At 40.6% G+C, this 23,855-nt stretch overlaps 1 protein-coding gene across 2 annotated transcripts in view; it reads left to right on the forward strand.

The window, feature by feature from the left end:
- rev3l.S (REV3 like, DNA directed polymerase zeta catalytic subunit S homeolog) overlaps positions 1–23,855 on the forward strand; it is a 123,139-nt gene that overhangs the window by 35,014 nt on the left and 64,270 nt on the right. For both annotated transcript variants that reach the window (XM_041564626.1, XM_018265392.2), the window contains exons 5-8: positions 4,287–4,386; positions 5,852–5,946; positions 18,999–19,103; positions 20,061–20,145. In XM_041564626.1, coding sequence (XP_041420560.1) covers positions 4,287–4,386; positions 5,852–5,946; positions 18,999–19,103; positions 20,061–20,145 — 385 coding nt within the window. The remainder of the gene's footprint in view (positions 1–4,286; positions 4,387–5,851; positions 5,947–18,998; positions 19,104–20,060; positions 20,146–23,855) is intronic.

The following is a 23,855-nucleotide window of genomic DNA, read 5'->3' on the forward strand; positions in this document are numbered from 1 at the left end:
TTTAAAGGAGAAGGAAAGGTTAAAACTAAGTAAGCCTTATCAGAAAGGTCCATCTAAATATACCAGTAAACCCCCAAAGTAGTGCTGCTCTGAGTCTCCTGTCAAAAGAAACACTGCATTTCTTTCCTTCTATTGTGTACTCATGGGCTTCTGTATCAGACTTCCTGCCTTCAGCTTAAACCTCATTGCCCTGGGCAAGAGCATGCTCAGTTTGCTCCTCTTCCCTTCCCCTCCCCCCTCTGCTGTAATCTGAGCCCAGAGCAGGGAGAGACTCAGGCAGGAAGTGATGTCACACCATGTTAATAATACTGCAGCTCCTATCCTAAACAAACAGAGTTTCTAGAGCTTTTTACTCAGGTATGGTAAAACATTCTACAGAATAAATATAGCATTCTAGCTTGCACTATTGCAGCTAATCTATTGGCAATAAAATGCCTCTGTAGCTTTCCTTCTCCTTTAACCATTCTTTAAAGTAAGTATTTATATCATAATTTAACCATATAAACAAAGTTTCTTGAAAGAATAATTGTTTATGAAACCATGTAGACTGTAATTAATCTGTAATTATGGGAGAAAATGAAAAAGTTTCTTGTTTTATTCAATCCAGATCGTTTTGTCAGGGGAGTCAGGGGACTTGGCTCTCTGAAATTCCAAAAATTGATTTGACATGGAACTGCATTACACAACACCACAAGAAACCATTTATTTATCTAAATTAAAACATTTTTTCTTGCAAAATACAATATATCTAGAATTACAAGACTGACAACTCTACAGAGAATGTACATCTTTTGTATACGCTTTAATATTTTCACAATGTTGTTGATATTATGCTTTATATATTTTTTGTTATTCATTATATATGTCTTGTGTGGTGCCATAAATCAAAGCTTTAGGCAGATCATCTGAAATAGGCCTCTGAAGATTTTTTTATTTCTTCTCTTGTTTTTGCCCAGAGGATTAAAATCAGGTCCATGTGTACAATATTTGAGGTGCGCCCCAAAAGAATTTTAGCTACAGAATAATCAAATTTGATTGAAAACTGACCTATCTGGCCGAAAAAAACCTTGGATTTAATTTCGGTTTGTCTTTTTGAATTTTAATTTCAAGTTTTTCAAATTTGAAATTTGACCCTTGATAGATTTTCCCCTAACAGTTTGATATAGCATCAACTAATGCTTTAATACTTTACAGAGATAATTCACTATTTACATCCTTAACGGTCTCAGTGGAACTTACAATCTAAAGCCCCCGTCACATTCATGCACGCTATAGTGCTATGAAGAGTTAATTGCGGTGGAGGTGAAAACTAACCCTAAAAAGTTTTTTAAATATATTAATAGTAAAAAGATGCAGGTTGAGAGTGTTGCTCCATTAAATAATGGTACCAGTATGGTTGTAGCAGATACAGATAAGGCAAATGTGTTAAATCAGTTCTTTTCTTCAGTGTATACAATAGAGGAGTCTGGGTTCACAGGCTCACTTAATAACTGCACGAATGGTTCAGCTCAATCTAGTCAGTGGCTGAGTCAGGATTTGATTCAAAAAGCTTTAATACAAATTAATGTAAACAAGGCTCCAGGGCCTGATGGCATACACCCCCGGGTTCTAAGAGAGCTTAGTTCAGTTTTAGACCAGCCCTTATTTCTGATTTTCTCAGATTCACTGTCATCTGGTATGGTGCCTATGGATTGGAGAAAAGCTGATGTTATTCCAATATTTAAAAAGGGATTACGATCTCAGCCTGGCAATTATAGGCCAGTAAGCTTGACATCTGTGGTGGGCAAATTATTTGAAGGCTTGTTAAGGGATCACATTCAAAATTTTGTCCTAATGAATGGCATTATGAGCAACAATCAGCATGGCTTTATGAAGGATAGGTCATGTCAGACGAATTTGATTGCATTTTATGATGTGGTAAGTAAGATTCTGGATAGTGGGGGGGCAGTAGATGTGATCTATTTGGATTTTGCCAAAGCGTTTGATACTGTGCCCCACAAACGACTGCTTTCTAAACTAAGGTCTGTTGGGCTTAATGAAGTCGTTTGCACATGGATAGGAAACTGGCTACAGGATCGGGTACAGAGGGTGGTTGTTAATGGGACATTCTCTACTTGGAGTAAGGTTCTTAGTGGGGTCCCCCAGGGCTCAGTATTGGGTCCACTTTTATTTAACTTGTTCATTAATGACTTAGGGGAGGGTGTTGTAAGTAATGTATCAGTGTTTGCAGATGACACAAAATTATCCAGCCCAATTCATTCCATCCAGGATGTGGCATCCTTGCAACAGGATCTTGACAAACTGGCAATCTGGGCAGCTAAGTGGCAAATGAGATTCAATGTTGATAAATGTAAATGTAATGCACCTGGGATGTAAAAATATCCAAGCCACTTATACCCTTAATGGGACTGCACTAGGCAAATCCATTATGGAAAAGGACCTTGGAGTCCTTGTAGATGATAAACTTGGCTGTAGCAAGCAATGCCAGTCAGCAGCATCAAGGGCAAATAAGGTCTTGAGCTGTATTAAAAGGGGCATAGAGTCACGGGAGGAGGGGGTCATTCTTCCACTGTATAGAGCACTTGTAAGGCCCCATCTAGAATATGCCGTACAGTTTTGGTCTCCATCACTCAAACAGGACATTATTGTATTAGAGAGGGTACAGAGAAGGGCAACTAAGCTGGTAAAAGGTATTGAAAATCTTAGCTATGAGGAAAGACTGGCCAAATTGGGGATGTTCACGCTGGAGAAGAGGCACTTAAGGGGTGATATGATGACTATGTATAAATATATAAGGGGATCATATAACAATCTCTCTAATGCTTTATTTACCAGTAGGTCTTTCCAGCTGACACGAGGTCACCCATTCCGATTAGAAGAAAAGAGGTTCCGCCTAAATATTCGGAAGGGGTTTTTTACAGTGAGAGCTGTGAAGATGTGGAATTCTCTCCCTGAATCAGTTGTACTGGCTGATACATTAGATAGCTTTAAGAAGGGGTTGGATGGCTTTTTAGCAAGTAAGGGAATACAGGGTTATGGGAAATAGCTCATAGTCCAAGTTGATCCAGGGACTAGTCCGATTGCCATTTTGGAGTCAGGAAGGAATTTTTCCCCCTCTAAGGCAAATTGGAGAGGCTTCAGATGGGTTTTTTTGCCTTCCTCTGGATCAACTGGCAGATAGGTAGTTAATAAAAAAAAAAAAGGTTGAACTCGATGGACATGTGTCTTTTTTCAACCTTACTTACTATGTTACTATGTTACTATGTAGTTAATTTAATCAGAAGCTAGTTAACATGTCTTTATGTCTTTGGCGTACCCAGAGGAAACCAACTCTAGCAAGGGAAGGAAATACAAACTTCTGGCTGGTTTGGAACCTAGGACCTCAGCATTGCAAGGCAGCAATGCGAACATTGTGCAACCAAAACAATGATTTATAGGGAAATAATCTTAAAGCTTTTAGGGCCCCCACATATACTGCTACATATTTGTATTAAAATAAGTGTATACTTTCAAAACTGGTGCGCTGAGGATATCTCAATGTCTGTTAACAAATATATAAAGAAATATTGTTGAGGATTCTTGATATTTAGTGAAAGATTTTACTGACCAGCTGCTCCTTGTCCACACTGCTTGGTACAGGGATGTTATTTAAAATGTGTGTATTAATTGTAGCGTTGGTACCCCTCTTTATACCACTACTATATTGTAAATATTTATACACCCTGCATACACAGAAGCTTTATAAATAAAGACATACATATATCTGGAATTTATAAGGGCTCACACAAGGCAAACAATACTGAATCATGATAAGCTTACTCTGAAATCTTGTTTCCATGGAGCTATTTGTAGAGATTGTAGTCATCTAGCTATTCTCCGGAGGACAAAACTTCAATACCCATTTTCCCTGAATATACTGCCAACAGTTAGATGTAGATTTACTGCATGCTGTTGAGATTTTGTTTCAGTAGTGCAATGCATTGTAAATGGCATTGACAATGCACAGTAGAGATTTACTGTGGGATATGTCTTAAGTGACTCACCCTCCTCATTCTACAAGCAGTTAGCAATAAAATATTGTCACAAAGTTCTTCCTTAAAGGTACTGTTTTGTTGTGCACCCTAACGAGCATTAGATTAATACAAGGACATGCAGTGGAAATGAAGCATTTGTTATGAAATTTGTTGTAAGAATACAGATAGAAGAGGTATGTGGCATGGTAAATATCCTGAGATGCAGGGAGAATCAAATCCATGTGATGTTTGTTTTCCTTTTGCTCTTTCTAGGAGACAGCTCATCACATAGTACAGGCGTGCATAAAGATATGGACCAAGAAAGATCCCTTTCTGCTACTTTTGTCCGATGGGAAGAAGATGAAATACCAAGGTTTGTAAAATTATGGATTTTGCACAGGTTATGTTAGAATTACATTCTATTCTAAGCAACTTTTCAATTGGTCTTTAGTTTTAAAAAATTTGATCCACCTGTTGCACAAGGGAGGCATAAAAAATACATTAATTGTTTTAGTGCTCTTATCCATTTTTTTCTGTATGCAATGGTAAGGTTGGGGGGTGGGGTGCAGTTCAAGGTTTGTCTTTGGTAATTGTATACATAATTGTATTAGAAATATTTAAGCCCACAATATATGTGTTTGTACATTTGACATAAATATTATATGAATAACGTCCAACATAGGAGGTAAAGTATATCTTCTTAATTTCTTAATTTCTTCTTAATTACTTTTCTGTCTCATGAAAGCTTAACTGAAGACTGTGTAGCACAGTCCAATTTCTTCCTCAAATACAATTTATTTGTACTTTACTCTTAAAGGGCCAGTGACAACTGTCACCATACCTCTTTACCTTATATAAGAGGGTAGGATAGATCCCATTTATTAGGGAGTGAAAAGTATGTTTGACAGTTTTCATTTAAGCCTAGGTGTCCCCACTATTTTTGACCTCCCTATGTTTCTAATGCCTTGAATTAGGCATACTTTTTTGAGTTTGCAGTTACCATCACAGGGAAGCCAGCAGATGGAAATTAAGCTTTATACCACTGATTATTAATGCAACATTATTTTTATACTTTTAACCCAAAGTGGCTTCTGCTTTTGTATTACATGAGAATTAATAAAGTCACTTTGCCTTTGCCTTTAATAAAGAAAAAAAAACACTGACTTTAATGAATTGTGCAACATCAACACCATGAGCAGTTCCTCTCCAGATTACCTGTCTGTGGACACTCTCTTATCTTTATTGTAAAATTGGCCACGCATTTCTAACCTAGCTGGTACAAGATCAGTGCAATGATTGGATATCAAACATCTTTTTAGCATACATGTTTGGAAAATTCTGTTTAGCTATTAATCCTGCCTGTTTTTGTAAAAATTGGCCACCTGTGATCCCTAGTGAATATGTTTAGCCAATTGCAGTGATTTCAAAGTGGACTTGTCCCCTACACATTAAAAGCTGTGTAATGAAATTCCTTTGCAAATAAAACATGGAATACAAATTCTGTTTTTCATTAAAGATTCCATACCTGTTATAAAGGTGTTTCAATAACTCAGCTGTCAATCAAAAATTATCTGCCCCACTTCTATGCCTGAAGCTCAGTTTTGCTCAACTAACACTATAGAAAAGCATTTGGAATTATTATCTTATGGTGACAGGTCCCCTTTGAAAGCTAATTAAGCCATTGTGTGTGTAACAGACAGATCAATTTGGTCCTGTCCATGTATTGCTAAGACTTTTTTTATGTCCCATAGTGTAACTTTACATTCTTAACCCTTTGCATGTCACAGGATTTCACTGCTCAGTTGTAGCATTTTCACCAGTAATTTACTCTTTTACAGCTCTTTGATTTTAGAGAATGTGGAGCCAATAAGCACCTGCGAATTAGAAGTAGATGGCGTAGCTGCTGATATTCTAAACCGACAAGAAATTGAAGGTAGTATTTTTACTATTCCAGAACATGACCACATTACATTACATACAGTTACAGACCCATTTCAATTAATGTATTTTTTTGTCAACGCTGTAAGAACACAAATATTTTTTGGACAGACATAATATCAAAGGCTATTGTGATACTAAGCTCTATAGTTAGTATAGGTATGGGTATATAGAATTTAATTAAAAGTAGGGAAGGGTATGTGTATGGATGCTGGGTTTTCATTTGGAGGGGTTGAACTTGATGGACTTTGTCTTTTTTCAAACCAATTTAACTATGTAACTATGTAAATATAGCAGTATATTTGGATAAATACCCTTCCAATATACATTAATATATGATAACGTGTTCTGCAAAATATTTATAAGCAAAACCAATACACAAGGTAATTTTCTGCTGCTTGTAGCTGGTAAAATATATATTTATTGTTGGAGAGAAGCAATAAAATCCATTGGTCACTAAGTAAACTTGACTGCAATCATATATCTGCTTTCATTTTTTTTTTTTTGGTATTTAAAATTTTTATTTTCAAATATCAGCAGATAGCAAAAATTGGCACATAGCAAAACTCAGAATCTGCAGGTACTGGACAATCCCCAGGCTGCAGTAGTATTGTGGCACATGGGTACATAACATGTATTCCTGAGTTGTAGAATAGAGTAGCCCAAGTAGCTGACAAGAAAATTATACAAAAATAAAAGGAAAAGAAATAGAAAAAGGAGTAAGAGAAAAGAAATAATCAAAAGTAAACCAAAAACTAAATAAACAGTTGCCTATAACACTTGTGAGTACTGTCAACATTTCTGCACTAACTGGTACAGCATTGGGTCAAGGAAATTTAGGGATTCCCCTGAGTCAGAGTGGGAGGACGTGCAAGAGAAGTTAGGTTGAGGAAATATTTCGGTATGATAACCAGGGGGACCAGACTTTGTGGAAAGATTTCTGCGAACCGTTTGTGTAGCTAGTTAATTTCTCCAGAATGAGGACATTATCCAGCCTCCTTTTAACCTCAGGAAAGTCCAGGATGGGAGACTTCCAGGCTGCAGCGATGACCTGCTTGGAGGCAGAGAAAATATGTGTTATCAATTTCCTGGTGAATTTGTTAATCTTGGGATTCGCTTATTGATCAATGCTTCCCACGGATCCTTCTTAAGTGAAAGTCCTGTCACATTTGTAATCATCGTGTATATTCGTATCCAGAATCGGACTGCTTTGGGGCATTCCCACCATACATGTAGAAACGAACCGTGGTGGCCACAGCTCCGAAAGCACAGGGGGGAGCAAGCAGGGTACCACTTTGCCAATTTAGAGGGGACCATGTACCATTGGTGTAGTACCTTCTGGGAGGTTTCCAGAATGGAAATGTTCACCGAGCAGTGTATATTGTCTTTAATGATATCAGACCATTGATCTGCCTCCATGCAGATACGCAAGTCTTTTTCCCATAGTTGAATAAATCTTAAGTCCTTAAAAAGGAACCAGGTGGATCAAGTGATCATATATAGTAGAAAGTGCCTTCTCCCGTGGGAGTATTTGTAAGCACATTTTCTCAAACATGGTGGGGTTAGGAAATTTCTTGTCAGGCCAAAGGGAAGATATGTAGCTTCTGATTTGCAGGTATCTATAATATTCACTTTGAGGGGCCTTGTAAGAGTCTTGTAGCTGTTGCCACGACAATAGTTTGTTGGTTTTGGTCAAAGCATGTATGTTGTGGAGATTGTTCAGTTTCCACCACTGAAAAGACCCTTTCTCAGCCCCCGGTGAGAACTCCGTGTTGAGGTTGAAGTTGACCACCGGTTTATGGGAGGAAGACAATTTGTGCGTATGGGGGATAGACTTCCAGACTCTCAAGGAGTGTGAGATGACAGGATTGTAGCTGCCTCTCTTGGGGGGAGGTTTAGACCACAGCAGGTTGTGTAAGGATCCCACAGGGAGGGTATCTTGCTCAATGGTGGCCCATATTGGGTTTTCTGGGGAGTCATGCCAATGGAGCAACTGACAGACTTGGGCAGCAGTATAATATTTCTTCAGGTCTGGGATACCCAGCCCTCCTTTAGAGCGGTGTCGAAATTTTAACCGTGCTCTTTTACCATCCCACACAAATTTATTCATCTGCTTTTGTAGAGAGCTTAACATTCCCGTAGGAGGGGAAATCGGGAGGGTCCTAAACAGATACAGTAGGTGAGGCAAAAGGCTGACATTTTGAGGGCATTGATTCTACCCATCCAGGAGAGCTTGAGATTGCTCCATGCCCCAGTAGGTGTAGTATCTTATAAAAATTTTGTTGTAATTATCCTGTGAGAGTGAATCATAGTCCCGGTGTAATTCCCCTCCAAGATATTTTAGCTTGTGCGGTTGCCATTGGAGTTGGAAGTTAATTTCAAGTAGCTTTAACAAACTGGGGGGAAGATTGATATTTAAGGCTTCTGTTTTGTTGGCATTAACTTTGAGACCAGAAACTGTCGCAAATGACTGTAGTAAATCGTACAGGAACGGGAGAGATGTCATTGGCTTAGAGATGGAAAGCAAGATGTCATCAGCATACAGTACACATTTATAATCATTATCTCCCACTCTGACACCGGAAATTTGGGGATGTGCTCGAATTGAAATCGCGAGAGGTTCGATGGCAAGGGCAAACAGGAGGGGGGACAGTGGGCACCTCTGCCGTGTGCCCTGGCCTATCGAAAATTTAGATGAGAGGAAGCCCATATGCTGAACCTGCGCTGTAGGAGTATCATAGAGAGCCAGGATTACATTGAGGAAGGGCTCTGGGAAATCATACTGTGAGAGAGTTTTACGTAAATATAACCATGAGACCGTATCAAAAGCTTTCTCCAGATCTAAAGAGAGGAGCATGGAGGGTATATCATTAGATTTAGCTATGTGCAAGATGTTAATTAATCTGCGGGTGTTATCAGTCACCTGTCGTTTCGGGATAAAGCCCGACTGATCTTTGTGGATCAGTTGGCCTAGGAAAACGTTTAATCTTGTGGCCATAATTTTTGCTAGCAATTTAATGTCCAGGTTCAAAATTGAGATGGGCATAAAATTTTTGCAATTGGAGTGGTCCTTATCAGGTTTGGGAATTACTGCAATGTGTGAGGCCAGAGATTCAGGGTGGAATTTGTGGAGGCCAAGTTGAATATCATTGAACAGTTTGAGTAATCTCGGGATCAGGAGGGGGCCAAATGTCTTATAATATTTTCCGGTGAGGCCATCCGGACCCGGGGATTTTTTTAATTTCAGCGTTTTTATTGCCATTAGAATCTCTTGTGGATCGATGGGGGATTTTAGGGACTCTTTCTGGGTTTGTGAGAGAGAGGGGATATCTAGGTTCCCTAAAAAGGAATCTATATTCTCTTCCTTTAGGGTTTGTGTTTGATAAAGGGATTGATAAAAGGAGCTAAATTCTTCAACTATTTTTTTATCAATTATGTCTTTATTGATTTTAAATCTTACACATAGCGCATAGGTCAACAGTTTGACAGATCTGATAGTAATTGCAAGCATTCAATATCACATTGTCACAAATAACAAATAAGGCTGCCCTCATTAGAAGGCTGAAAAACTGTGTTACCAACCAGGGTGAAGGTAGGGTAAAGGGTAGGGGAAGAGTGGATACATTGTGAGTATCAGAATCTAGCCATGGTAGCATGCATTTCTAAGTCTGACACACATTTTGCATTAAATCAAACACACAATCCTTATATTCCTGTTCCCCCTTAAATAACAACCATGTGGCCCATTGAGCCGTATATGCTGTTGCTTGTTTTGTTGTGAGAGCGGAGCGTTCCTCGAAATTTTGTATTTCATCTACTTTCATTAGCCAATCTTTAAGTAAAGGCACTCGTGACGACTTCCAAAATAGAGGGATCAATAGCTTAGCAGAGTTTAGCAAATGTGGGAGAGCTGAATTTTGAAAGTGAGATCTATCTTCTGGTGACATATGAAATAGAAGTGAATAAGCAGGGTCATCAAGGATTCTGCCGTTAGCGATATAGGAACAAAGGCGGAGGACTGAATTCCAGAACGGTACAATCAAAGGGCAAGCCCAGAAAATATGGATTAAGGTGCCCTCACCCCCCTTACACCTCCAGCAAGTGCGTGTCGCGTTCGGGAACATTTTATGCAGCCGTGAGGGCGTATGATACCATTTGGTTAAGATTTTATAATTCAGCTCCTGGATCCTGCTGCATCTGGAGCTTCTCATCAGTGTGCATATTATATCTTTAGCCTCATCTTCTGTGAGGTTGAGATTTAAGTCCCTATTCCAAGTTTTAATAAAAGGTAGATCAAGTAAGCTGCCAAGGTCCAAAAGGTTCTTATATATACCGGAAAGGGCATGTTTGGGAGGTTCTCCGACATTACAAAGAGCTTCAAATTTGGTAAGAGTCCTGCCAAGGGTACGGTCACCCTCTTGTTTGACATAAAAATTCTTGATTTGGTTATACTGTAAGTGCATAAGGGGCGTAAAGGGACGATGCTGCTCCAACTTATCCTTAGCTACCAGTTTGCAGTTGTCCTGTAAGTTAATGATTTGCAGCTGATCATCAATGAGCCAGGGTTTAAACTGTTCCTTGCGTAATGCAGGTAGGAAGTCAGGGTTGTTCGTGACCGGCAATAATGGTGATGGATATTCAGTGAAACTCGTTTGTTTGAGGCTGTCCCAGATTTCCAAAGTGTTATTAAGTAAAGGATGTGCTTTAGTCAGTAACCTTCTATGAAGTTTGTTGATCCAAGGGAGATGCAAAAGGTGTGTCGAAGTTCCCTGCTGTTCCACCTCTATCCACAGCTTATTATCCAAGTGATGCGACCAGTCTAGTATTCTGTTAAGGATGGTCGCTTTGTAGTATTTGCACAAGTCTGGTAACGCAGTACCTCCCGAAACTTTGGGTCTGGTTAAAATGCGTTTACTAAGCCTAGGTCGTTTATCTAACCAGACAAATTTGGTTATGGCCGCTTGAAATTTGTCTATCCAGCTTTTAGGGTGTTTAAGTGGGAGAGCCTGAAATAAGTATAATACTCTTGGGAGCACATTCATCTTAACGATGTTCATCCTTCCGAACCAGGAAAACGTAGAAGATCTCCATCTCTTCAGGTCTAGCTCTATTTTTTTATAGAGATGTGTATTGTTGAGTTCCACCCACGTGTTGTAGTCCTTCGTTAATTTTATGCCCAGATACGTAATTTCGTTAGACGCCCATTTGTATGGAAAATTTTGGGATAGACCTTGTATGCTTCGTGCCGGTAAAGAGATATTGAGCGCGTAGGATTTGTTGTGGTTTATCTTAAAGTTGCTAGCAGTCCCGTACTCAGATAGAAGATTGTTTAGATTTGGTATCGAAATGATAGGGTTTGTGACGAAGAACAAGAGGTCATCCGCATAGGCTGCGGTTTTATGATGTCTGCTGCCAATTTCCAGCCCCCAAATATCTGGATTATTGCGTACAGCAATTAAGAATGGCTCCAGTGTCAGTATAAATAGGGTAGGGGAGAGAGGGCAACCTTGGCGGGTACCGTTCTTTATGGAAATAGGGTTAGAAAGGAAGTCGTTCACTTTAACCTTAGCAGTAGGGTTATTATATAAAGCGTGTATCCATGCACATAACCTAGGACCAAATCCATACTTTTCTAAACAATCAAACATGAACCTCCATTTAACTCTGTCAAACGCTTTTTCTGCGTCTGTGGACAGCAGAAGCATTTGCTTAGATCTAGTTCTAGCATGAAACAATAAATTTATTAACCGGTTCGTATTGTCTCTCGCCTCTCTATTTGGGACAAAGCCAACCTGTTCTGGATCTATCAGCTGTTCAAGTATACGCTGAATGCGTTTCATAATAATTTTGGCCAGTAGCTTTATATCATTGTTGATCAAGGAAATGGGTCTGTAGCTACCTGGGTCAGTAGGGTCTTTGTTTGGTTTCAACAGAAGGGTAATTTGAGCTTCTAAAGATTGGGGCGAGAGTGAGCTTCCCGTCTGTAGCGCATTAAAGGCCCTGCATAAATGTGGGGACAACAAGTGCTGGAATTCTTTATAGTAGGACACGGGGAACCCATCTGGGCCGGGGCTTTTACCTGCTGGCGTTGAGGAGATTGCCGCCAGAATCTCTTCTACCGATATGTCTAAATCTAATATTGCGCTTGAGGCCTGTGAGAGTCTAGGGATATTCTGTTGGCTAAGGAATTGTGCGGCAACACGGTTATATCTGTCTCCATCGTCCAACAAGGGGTTATCTGTCTGGTAAACTTTTGTGAAAAATTTCTCGAATTCTGCTGCTATTTTGTCAGTGAGGTATACTGTTTCACCTGTCTCTGTTCTGACTTTAGGAATGTAATTTTTGGCAAGTTTAAGTTTCAAGGCATTAGCCAGTAGCCGACCGCATTTGTTGCCATGTTCGTAAAATTTATGTTTAACCAACGTGTGTATTCGGTTAGCGTATGTGGTAAGTTTAACGTGTAGTTCCTGCCTAGCCTCAGCAAGCTCCTGAGCAGTTTGTTGTACAATAGACTGCTTGTGCAGCAATTCTAAGGATTTAATTTTTGTCAGCAAAGTGTCTATACATTGCATGTGAGATTTTTTCCTCCTGGCACCCATTTCTATCAAAGTGCCCCTGATCACACATTTGTGAGCTTCCCAACAGGTGACCGGTGAGGTCTCCGGTGTCGAGTTTTCCTTAAAATAATTCTGCAGGTTAACTCCCAATTCTTTGACTAACTCTGGATCTTTTAAGAGGGATTCGTTAAATCTCCAGGTTTTGTTACGTTTATTCAAATTCGGAAGGGATATATTCATGGAAATAGCGGAATGATCAGAAAAAGTTCGCACATGAATTTGTGAGTCTCGAGCTTCTGCCAAAGCATGTTGTGAAAGAAATATGTAATCTATACGAGTATATATATCATGTCTTGCCGAGTAGAATGTAAAATCTTTGTCTTTAGTGTGTTGGGTACGCCAGACATCTACCAATTGTAAAGTATGCAGTAGTCTTCTAATTTTAGTGCTAGTTGTGGGTGGGGAGCTTGATTTCCCTGTGGAGCAATCTAAATGTGGTTCCAATGGCACATTAAGATCTCCCCCTAAAACTAGAATACCTGACATAAACTGTTCTAACTTTTGGGTTATTCTAGAGAATTCCTTCCCCTGGTCTGTGTTAGGTAAGTATATATTAGCAAACTTGTATACTCGCTGTCCAATTCTACCTTTAATAAACACATAGCGTCCCTCGTCATCACTTTTAGTAGCTTCAATAGCAAAATTCAGAGACCTAGAAATAAGTATTGCCACTCCTTTCGTTTTTGTATCTTGTGGGGAGCTGGTATAAATGTCAGGGAAGAAAGGATTGTTCCACCTAGGTATGTGTCCCTTCTTGAAATGTGTTTCCTGAATAAAGGCAATTTGAGTTTTATGTCTCTTTAGTTCAGCCGAAAGGAGGATCCGTTTTTGTGGGGAGTTCAGTCCGTTAGCATTGATGGAAATGAGATTAAATGAGTTGAGTGCGTGAAACGCCTTAGAGGGAGTCATGCTACCAAAATGTATCACTTCAAGGGTAACTGGGTACAAGTAGGGAAGGGGGGAACCAGTGAAATTCAGTAAATAACCAAAGGAACTATTTACACTCTCTATGTCGCCTTCTGTGGGGGGGAGGGGGTTAGGTTACTCTGCTACCTACTGGGTTAAACTAACTCCAGGGTAGTACTAGTTGTATATATGAGTATTGAGGAGGGAAAGTGGTGTGTGGTAGGTGTCCTGAGCGATAACCTCGCCCCCGGGGCCCGGTCACCTCTCCTAAGACGGGCCCTCTAATCAAACCAGAAAAGGCCATTACATCATATCAGGTACTGTTCCTCCCATCTTATCAAACTACTTCTCTACCAACCCTGCTCCTCCCTTTAACAACGTGGCCAGAAAATCATGCAAACATAATTGTCCCAGCACAAGAAATTACAACATCTGTAATATGACCAATTCCGATATGTCCGAGTCTCCAGCATTGCCCCGACTTAACGGAAAGGCGAGACTGCCAAAAATATGTACAAATGCATAAAAATATTGAGATGTCACCCCTTCTCTACTTTCTCTTTCTCCATTACTCTTCTCGACCGACCTCCCCATCTCCCCCTTCTAATTGCCCCTACATTAACCCGTTTTTCCGCCTAGGGCAGCTGAGAGCCACGGACATATCAGCAAGGCCACCTCAGCACCAAAACATTGGACATCGTGCTAGATCAGAAAATAGATGCTGGAAACAGAAGTATAACTCAGCCCTGTCATGTTGTTGAATGTCAATCCCATCTCTCTCGTTCTCCGTTTCCTGCTGAGTTACACTACTGTAAAGGAAGTTATAGTACAGGTTGATTCACAGAGAAAAAATCATCATAAACATTGTTGTCCATATCAGTACTGGCTAGACGTATTCATTTACGGTAGCCATCTAATGGAGCTCCACCAAGCAGGCTTGCGCTCTAGTCCGTGATGACCTTTGAGAAAAAAAAAAAAAAAGGGGGGTGGGTTCGCCAATGTCGCCAATCATATGCAGTGGTAATGTGGGAATATTCTGTACCACAATAGAAGATTCCAATAATCCATGCGTTGCCCCTCGGCAGGCCACGCCACGGGGAGGGAGAGAGAGTGAAAAAATAAATAAATAAAAACCAAAGGGAGGGGGGAAAAAAGGGGGGGGGGAGGAGAAGAGAAGGATCCGGATCTAGGAAATAGTAGGTAAGCTGCTGGGGGTGCCATAATACAGATGCCTCAATGCGTGGACAATCTAGAAGCAGGCCGTTGGGCATGAAAAGTTGTATTGCGTGTAAGCACTCAGTCATGGCAGCCATCAAATGGTACTCTAACAGACAGTGTTGTGCTCCAGTTTAAGATGGCCGTGGACATAAAAAGTGAAAATGACATAATTGGAGCATGAAAATGTTCTACAAAACAATAAAGGATTTCAACAAGCCCTGGGAGAGGGAGGAGGAGGGAAGGCCCCAAATCCAGGGAGACAGTAGGTAAATATCACGCCAGGGTGTAGTTGCCTCCACATGAAGCGTAGACATTTTAAATGCAGGCCTCGGGTTAGGAACAGTTAGAACATTGAATCAGGTTCAGTAAAGATATTAACAGATCAGGGCCAAAATGGCCACTTAAACATAGAAATATTACCCAGCGGTTGTTGCTGCAGGTGGCAAAGGTTGGCCGCACGACATCAGTGGAAGTTATCCCTGTTGAACCGGATCGTGCTGGGGTTCTTTTGGAGAGGGGCCGTACACATACCTCGCCCAATCGGAGAGGTCGGATGGTGGAACGCCGAGACCGCGAAAGAATTGTTCCCCATCGTCCGGTTCTTTCATGATGAAATTCTTACCATTATGACGGGCTATCAGGGCGAATGGGAAACCCCATTTGTACTGGATATTACGTTCCCGAAGTTTGCCTGTAGTCTCCCTCAGCAACCATCTTTGCGTGATGGTAGTCAGTGCTAGGTCTTGGTACAATTCAATGCTGTCCTCTTCAATTCTCAAATTTTTGATCTCTCTTGCTTTAGACAGGATCTGCTCCTTAGTAGTGAATTTGTGGATACAGCATAGAATATCCCGAGGTTTGTCCGGTCTCCCTCCAGCCACTCTATGGAACCGGTCGATAGGGATGTCTTGAGCTTTGTCCCGGCCCAGTAGAGTGTTGAACAACTCTATGAGCAGTTGCTTGGCTTCAGCCAGTTGTATATCTTCCGGAATACCCCTTATCCGGACGTTATTCCGTCTACTGCGGTTCTCTGCGTCTTCTAAGCCTCTCCGAAGCAGATAGATTTGCCTAGCTTGTGTTGAAATGGCCGACTCATGTCGGGTAAGAGTAGAGTCCATTTCCGTTTGGCGCGCTTCAATCGTGAGAAGTCGCGTGGCAAGCGTGGAAATTTCGGTTTTAATAATCTCCGTTTCAGTACGTTGAGAGGATTTAATACTCTCCAGGAGCTGGAGAAGGTCCTCTTTCGTAGGCAATGCGGCTATTATCTCTGGCAGCCCTCCTGATGCCACGACAGTTCTTTGAGGTGACGCACCTTGCGATGAGGCCTCGCTTTCCTCCGCCATATTGGTCTCAGGCACGGAGGTATCCGGCTGCTTTTCGAAGAAATCCGCTATTTCTTTTGCTTTTTTGGGCGCCGGGGTCTTTTGGCTGAGTGGAGTATTAGTTATTTTAGACGATTTGCCCATATTCCCAGCTTTTCAGAGCAGTTAAGTAGGGTTCCCGGGTCCCGGTGCGAGGAGCTATAGGAATGTGTGTCTGTTCACCCAGCCATTCAGCCACGCCCCCTCTTCAACTATTTTGACTGGATTAGCCGTTAAAAGGCCCCTGCTATTTCTAATCTGGGTAAAAGGGGATTGTAAAAACTTGTTAGACAATCTGCGAGCTAGCATGGTGTCAGCTTTGTTGGCCTTATGGAAAAATTTTTGTTTCACCAATTGCAGTTTTCTGACATCCTTTTCTGTGAGTAAAAGGTTAATTTCAGTGCGTAGCAAGTCAACTTGTTTTCTGAGTGGGCCATCGTGAGGGGTGAGTTTGAGCAGGTCCTCTTTGGTTTGCAAAAGGAGGGAGAGGTCAGATAGTTTTTTGTTTTTTGCCTTTGTCAATCTCGCCTTCGTTTGTATAAAGATGCCTCTAATGTAGGCTTTGTGGGCAGACCATAATGTGGGGCTGGTAACTTCAGAGGTGTCATTAATTAGGAAATACTGTTTCAATTTGTTTTCTATAGTATCTTTTATTTGGGGGTCAGACAGCATACTGTCGTCAAGTCTCCAGCGGTAAGTAGAGGGTCTATCCACTATATTGGAAATATGCAAAGTTACTAGGGAGTGATCAGACCAAACACAAGTACGGATGTTAGACTGGACGCCTTGAGGCAGTAACTTTTGGTCCAGGACAAACATATCTATTCTGGAATTTGAATTATGGGGAGGGGAGAAATAAGTGTAGTCTTTGAGTTGGGGGTGGCATTCACGCCAGACATCCACAAGTCTATTTTTTTCTAGTAATTTTGCATAGTAATGCGGTTTCCTGGATTTAGCAGTTTGTGAGGTAGCAGTAGTTAGTCTGTCATTAATGGGGTTTACGACTTCGTTAAAGTCCCCTCCAAGTAAAATGGGGCCGCTACTGAATTCCTCTAGGAGGGGGAAAAATTTGTTGTAGAAAGTTTTTTGATTATCATTTGGACCGTACACCACTGCCAGCGTTACTAAAGAATCAAATACTATCTCCCTTCTAGGTCTGCTTTGGCCGAGTCTAAACGGAAATTAATTCTATTATGGACACATATGGCAACCCCCCCATGTTTACTCTCAGAAGAGGCTAAGTACACCTTACGATAAGCATGGTGAAAGTATTTCGGAAAGGAAGTTCTAGAGAAATGAGTCTCCTGTATAAAAAGTGATCTGCTTTCATTTGGTTATACTGTCTGAAGGCTTTAGACCGTTTTAATGGGGAGTTGAATCCCTTTACGTTATGAGATACACATAATAATGCCATTTGCGTATCAAGACAACAGATAGAAAGTGCAGTAAAATATAAGTACTCTTCTCCATAATGTGTAGTAAAACAATAACTGTGCAAACATCAACATAACACTGTACAAGAGGCATTGTAAGTAGGAGTGCCGACATTAGTAAACAGGGCTTACTGGCAAGCCAGTAATGGTGACAAGTAGGCCTGTTTGTGGGGGGGGGCACCGACCAGACGGCCCCAGCATGGTATAATAGAGGAAAGGTATTACCCATAATAGGAGTCACTCAAGTGTCCCGGTCAGGGCTGGTATTCCAGAGGGGGGCAATCGGGTGACCACCAGAGCCCTTAGGTGGGGATGGAGAATTCCGAGAGGCGGGCTGGGGGTATGCTAATTGCAAGTGGTGGAGAAGCTGCATGCCGTCTTGTGGGTTGGTGACGGTGTGCTGTCGGTTTTGTAAAGTAAAAGTCAGTTTAAATGGGTAACCCCATCTGTACCTGATCCGGTGAGTGAGCAGAAGGGTAGTAATAGGTTTCATCAACTTTCTCCGCTGGATCATGGCAGCAGCTAGATCGGCATAGATTGAATATTTGTGGCCTTTGTATTCCAAGTGCGCAGCGGCTCTGGAGGCCATCATGACCGCCTCTTTGGAGGTAAAATAATGCATCCTGGCGATGATATCTTTTGGTGGGGCCCCTTGTTGTCTGGGTCCTAGGGCTCTATGAACCCTATCCAGGATGAGGTGGTCTGGAGAAACGTCTGGAAGAAGTTCCGTGAGGAGCTGTGGGATTTCAAGGTGCAGGTCCTGGACCGTGTCTGGGAGGCCTCTGATTCTTATATTATTCCTCCGTGACCTATTTTCAGAGTTTGGTTTTGGAGGTCCAGCAGCTGTTGCTGGAGCTTTGCGATTTGCAGATCATGGGAGTTGACTGTGAGCAGGACCTCATCAACCTTGTCCTCCACTGCCGCCGTTCTGTTACCGAGGTCGCGCAGTTCCTGCGTCACGTGGTCCGTGATCTTGGTGACGACCGCTGATAACTCGGTATGCAATAGTTGTTTGAATCTGGAAATCAATACTGCGTCTCCAGAGTAGGTCGTGGAAGACTCCGGTTCCGATTCCACTTGGTCAGATTCCCAGTCTGCCCGAGGGGAGGTCCGAGGAGTGGCAGATGAATCGTCGGCCATTTTGGTTGCCTGCTCGCTGTCTTGGTGTCTGTGTGAGCGATTCTTTGCTCGTAGGAGCCGTTTTTTTCAGCTTACCTCCTCTAGTCATAGTCAGGAAAGCTGAGTGGAATATTACAGCCAAAAATTCTGCGGGTAAAATGCTCAACTTATAGCTATTAGGGACCGTCGGTAACGGAGCACTGGAAATTTGCGTCACCTCAGGTCAATGTCATGGCCACGCCCCCCAGACCCCCTTTGACTGTGGGTTCTGCTTCCTTTATTAAGTTATGCCACTGGGATATGGTATGTATGCAGGTACAATCTGAGACTTTGAAACTCATTAAAAAGCTCTGTAAGAATGTGTTTTTGACCATAGTTTGTTTATATATGCAGCTCAGATAGGGAAGAATCCTGGACTGCAAGCAATATGGGAAGATGAAAAACAACGCTGTCGAAAAAAGAGAGAGTCCTCGCAAATAAGCCCTCCAGATTCTCAAGGTAAATTTAGACGTTAGTCGCAAGGGTACACGGATCTTATATTACAATTTTGAGCTGGCATATATTTTAACTTGTACATTAGACCTGTGCAGTTAACTTTCTGGCCATGCAATTACCCTTTTCACTCTCAAATATGCACATTTAGAAAGGCCTAAAGCTAAATGCCCGTGTCGCCAAAAGTGAGTATAATCTAAGAACTGGGCTGTACACAAACCATTTGTATAACAGATGGTATTACAGATATGTAAAAGTATAGCAATGATTCTGGATTTTGAGCCCATATATGGATATCTCTAAGCAACCAGCTAATTTATATAAGAGAATGTTCAATATTATTTTTAGGGATGCACTGAATCCAGTATTTTGGATTCAGCCGAACCCCCGAATCCTTCGCGAAGGATTCGGCCAAATACCGAACCAAATCCTAATTTGCATATGCATATTAGGGGTAGGATGGGGAAACATTTTTTAATTCCTTGTTTTGTGACAAAAATGCACGTGATTTCCCTTCCATCTCTTATTTGCACATATACAAATTAGGATTTGGATTCGGTTTGGCCGGGCAGAAGGATTCGGCCGAATCCAAATCCTACGGAAAAAGGCCGAATCCCGAACCGAATCCTGGATTCGGTGCATCCCTAATTATTTACCTTCTACTTCTAGATCGAGGGTGAAAATTGTTCTGCAAATCATGCTTTCATCCATTTAAACGCTATACTAGCTTTTCATGACTAATACCTTATTGGCTTCTTTCATCCCTGCCATATGTACCCTTCAGAAACCAATGGGTTTTTTTTTTCTTTTTCTTCATCCAGGGATGTAGCCATTTTTTAGAGTATGGTTAAAGTTCAAGAATATAAACATATTCATCTTGTCAGAGACCTGTACTGAGGAGTTAGTGAATTACCATGGTGCTTTTTTGGGTAAACCTGTTTTTTGTTTGTTTTTTTTGTTTAGATCATGGGTTTGTTGCGATGTCAGAAAGTGAAAAAATCCTTCAGAAGAGACTCAAAGAAATTCTGAAACAAAATGACTTCTCATTGTAAGTACTGATCTGTAAGTAACTTAAATGCCACGAATAAAACTTTTCTAAAAAGGCATACAATGTACTGATGATATTGCAGGCATGAACATTTCCAGACATAATTACACTATTTTATATATTTAGTACCTTGTATTTGATAGTAACAAAGCTGCATGTCTAAAAATCATCCTACGGAGTTTATTTAATGTTTAAAAGGTTTTAGCAGACTAAAGGTGTAGTGATCCGAATTACAGAAAATCCCTTAGCCAGAAATCCCCAGGTCCCACGTTTTCTGAATAATAAATCCTATACCTGCATTTCCAAACATTGCCCTGATCGCTTAACTGTTTTTGACATTCTCATTGCCACTTCAAGAATTTAAACCCAATTCATGTAAAGTTATCCACAAAAATGTGCTTGCTATATAGTAATTTTTCAGTGACTTGTTTGATCTCTGAGGCCCAAACATGAACTGATGCTAATTAACTTGTTAGATGAACGGCCAGTGTAAAAAGGTTATTTAAGCTGTTTTTACTGATTTACCCCTATATAAGTTTATACCTCTGCATAGCATCAAGCCAGTATGTGATTAAATGGTACAGTCCAGCTTGGCCCATGTTTGGCCTGTCTATCAATAAGTTTCCAAGCCAAAAAAAAAAAATAATCAGATTTCATTAGTTGTAGCATGTTGTTACTTGCAGTTTTTAATATGGAATTCAAAAATATTTGTCTGTAGGAAAATAAGCAAACCAGTGACATGAAAATAGGATGCACATCTGATTCTTATGAGTGTACTTGGTCCTACTGAATCATATTGGCATGAAAAATTGGAGTATAAAAAAAACATCTTTATCAAGTAAGATCTTTTAATGATTTAGTAATAATAGATTGAGCGATTGAATACCTGACCAGAAATACTGTAGCTCTAACAGTAACAGGAAGACATATGGAAGAAAAAAGACAGAACTTTGTCCGTTAATTGGCTCATGTGACTTAACATGTATGGTTTGTTTGTGTGCACCATGAACTGTAGAATCTCAGGGACAGCCCTTATGGCAATGGCAATTTTCTAGTTAGGACTACCCAATGGCACATACTACAAAAAAAATATATTATTATGAAAATGGTTGCTGAACATGAACAGGTATTTATATATGAGCTGTTTTATGAAATATATTTTTATGGAGACTGACATAGTTCAATGGTATAGTGTGCATTTTGTATATTGGTAGCAGTTACACACTGTTCTGTACTACAGAAATGCAGCTTTATCAATGTGCAAATTTCCCTGCAGTCAGTTGCACATATAAACCTATTAATAAAAGGGGTAGTTCACTAAGTTACTTTGTTCACTGAGTTAATTGCCTATTCTTAGCATCTTTTCAGTAGGCCCTAATTTTTTTTTTTTTTTAAATAAATCTTTCCCTTTTTCTTTCTAGTTTTCAAATGGGGTGTAACTTCCCCAGCTTCAAAAAAACTTTCTCTGTGAGACAATCTTTTTGTAAATGCTAAAAAATTACAAAAATTGGATCAGTTCTAAAAGATGTAAGGGATTCAGCTCAGCAGGGATAAAGATAAAATGTATCAACTAAATGTATCAATTTAGAACAGTAACAGAGTCCCCCCCCCACTGCTTTAGAAATACAGAAGTGTGTGAATGAAAATTAAACTTTACTAGGGATGCATCAAATCCACTATTTTGGATTCAGACAAACCCCCGAATCCTTCGCGAAAGATTCGCCGAATACCGAATACGAATCCTAATTTGCATATGCAATTTAGGGGAAGGAAGAGGAAAACACTTTTTACTTCCTCGTTTTATGACAAAAAGTAACGTGATTTCCCTCCCCGCCCCTAATTTGCATATGTATTAGCGTATGTATTAGGATTCAGATTCGCTTTGGCCGGGCAGAGGTATTCCGCCGAATCCAAATCCTGCTGAACAAGGCTGAATCCGGAACTGAATCCTGGATTCGGTGCATCCCTAAACTTTACACTTCATTATTAGAAAAACAGTCACAAATAGGAAATGGAAAGTCTTTATTTCTGGAATTGAAATAAACCAGTTGAACTGGGAAAACGTGTTGAAGGGACCTACCCCTTTTAAGGTGACCTACCCCTTTAAAGGTGACCTACCCCTTTAAAAGTACTTCCTTTTAGTTGCGCTTGCAAACTCTGCCCTCCTTCTGCCTCCAAATCAAGTGCTGCTGTGCCTATTAATTGAAGAATCCTGGAGTTACTGTACAGGTCCCGACCAGGTGGTAGCTCCAGGGTAACCCTCCACTCCCTTCATCAATAGGAGCAGTGTACTTATGTTTAAAGAATCAGGTTCAGTTTTACGTAAAACAGCAGAAATGGCACCATAACTAACAGCTTAGTTGCATCTGATTTACGAGGAATTTTGTTATCTAAAATACTATAACATCAACTAGTTTGATGTAAACATGGGGTCATGTTTTCCATGTCATAGTACAGGTAGATTTAGCTGGCAGTTTTTAACTCTATATCACTAATTTACATTTTATTGTTTACAATTGTAGTTATATATTTTAAATTACATTTTATATTATAAAGCATTTTATGTATAATATAAAGCAGACACTGAAGGATGAATGTTTAGTATTAAAAAAAGAATAAAGAAAAGAGATGTGATAGTAACTTACATATTATAAAAGTATAATTTTATAGAATGTATGTGTCTAAAAGGTTAGTTCTCTTTTTCTCACTGTCTTGTCATATTAAAGTTTGGCATTCCTATCCTAAGGCTTCTACACACCAAAGTGCTGTGGAAAACGGTGGGGTTCCTTTTGAATCTGAGACCACAATGAGAGAAAGCATTGTTATAAAAAGAACTACTAATGCTAAATATAGCATATTGTGTCATTTCAGACTTTTGGCAAATTCTGGTAAAACTGGTTATATTTACTTAAAGGAAAACTATACCCCCCAAACAATGTAGGTCTCTATAAAAAGATATAGCATAAAACAGCTCATATGTAAAATCCTGCTTCATGTAAATAAACCATTTTCATAATAATATACTTTTCTAGTAGAATGTGCCATTGGGTAATCATAAATAGAAAATTGCCATTTTAAAAAATAAGGGCCACCCCCTGGGATCGTAGGATTCACTGTACTCACAAACATACCAACAAACTATACATGTTAGGTCACATGAGCCAATTAACAGACAGAGTTGTGTCTTTTGCTTCCACACTTCTTCCTGTTACAGTTAAGGTGGCCATACACGGGCCGATAAAAGCTGCCGACAGACCATGTCGGCAGCTTATTGGTCCGTGTATGGGGGCCCCCGACGGGCTTCCCCGATCGAGATCTGGCCGAAAGTCGGCCAGATCTCGATCGGATGGGATTAAAAATCCCGTCGGATCGCGGCCGCATCTGTTCGTTGATGCAGTCCCGCGATCCGACCACCCGTTTGGCGAACGCTAGGATCCGATCGTTGGGCCCTAGGGCCCACGATCGGATCAGCCCGATATTGCCCACCTCAAGGTGGGCATATCGGAGGGAGATCCGCTCGTTTGGCGACATCGCCAAACGAGCGGATCTATCCGTGTATGGCCACCTTTAGAGTTGAAGTATTTCTGGTCAGGTGATCTCTGAGGCAGCACACAGACCATCACGAAATGGTGGCTCAAGGCAAGAGATGTAAAAGGGCAATATTTACTTAAATATATATTCCAGTTTGGTGAGATTCTTTAATATGCCAC

This window comes from Xenopus laevis, chromosome 5S (assembly GCF_017654675.1).
Source record: "Xenopus laevis strain J_2021 chromosome 5S, Xenopus_laevis_v10.1, whole genome shotgun sequence".
NCBI lineage: Eukaryota > Metazoa > Chordata > Amphibia > Anura > Pipidae > Xenopus > Xenopus laevis.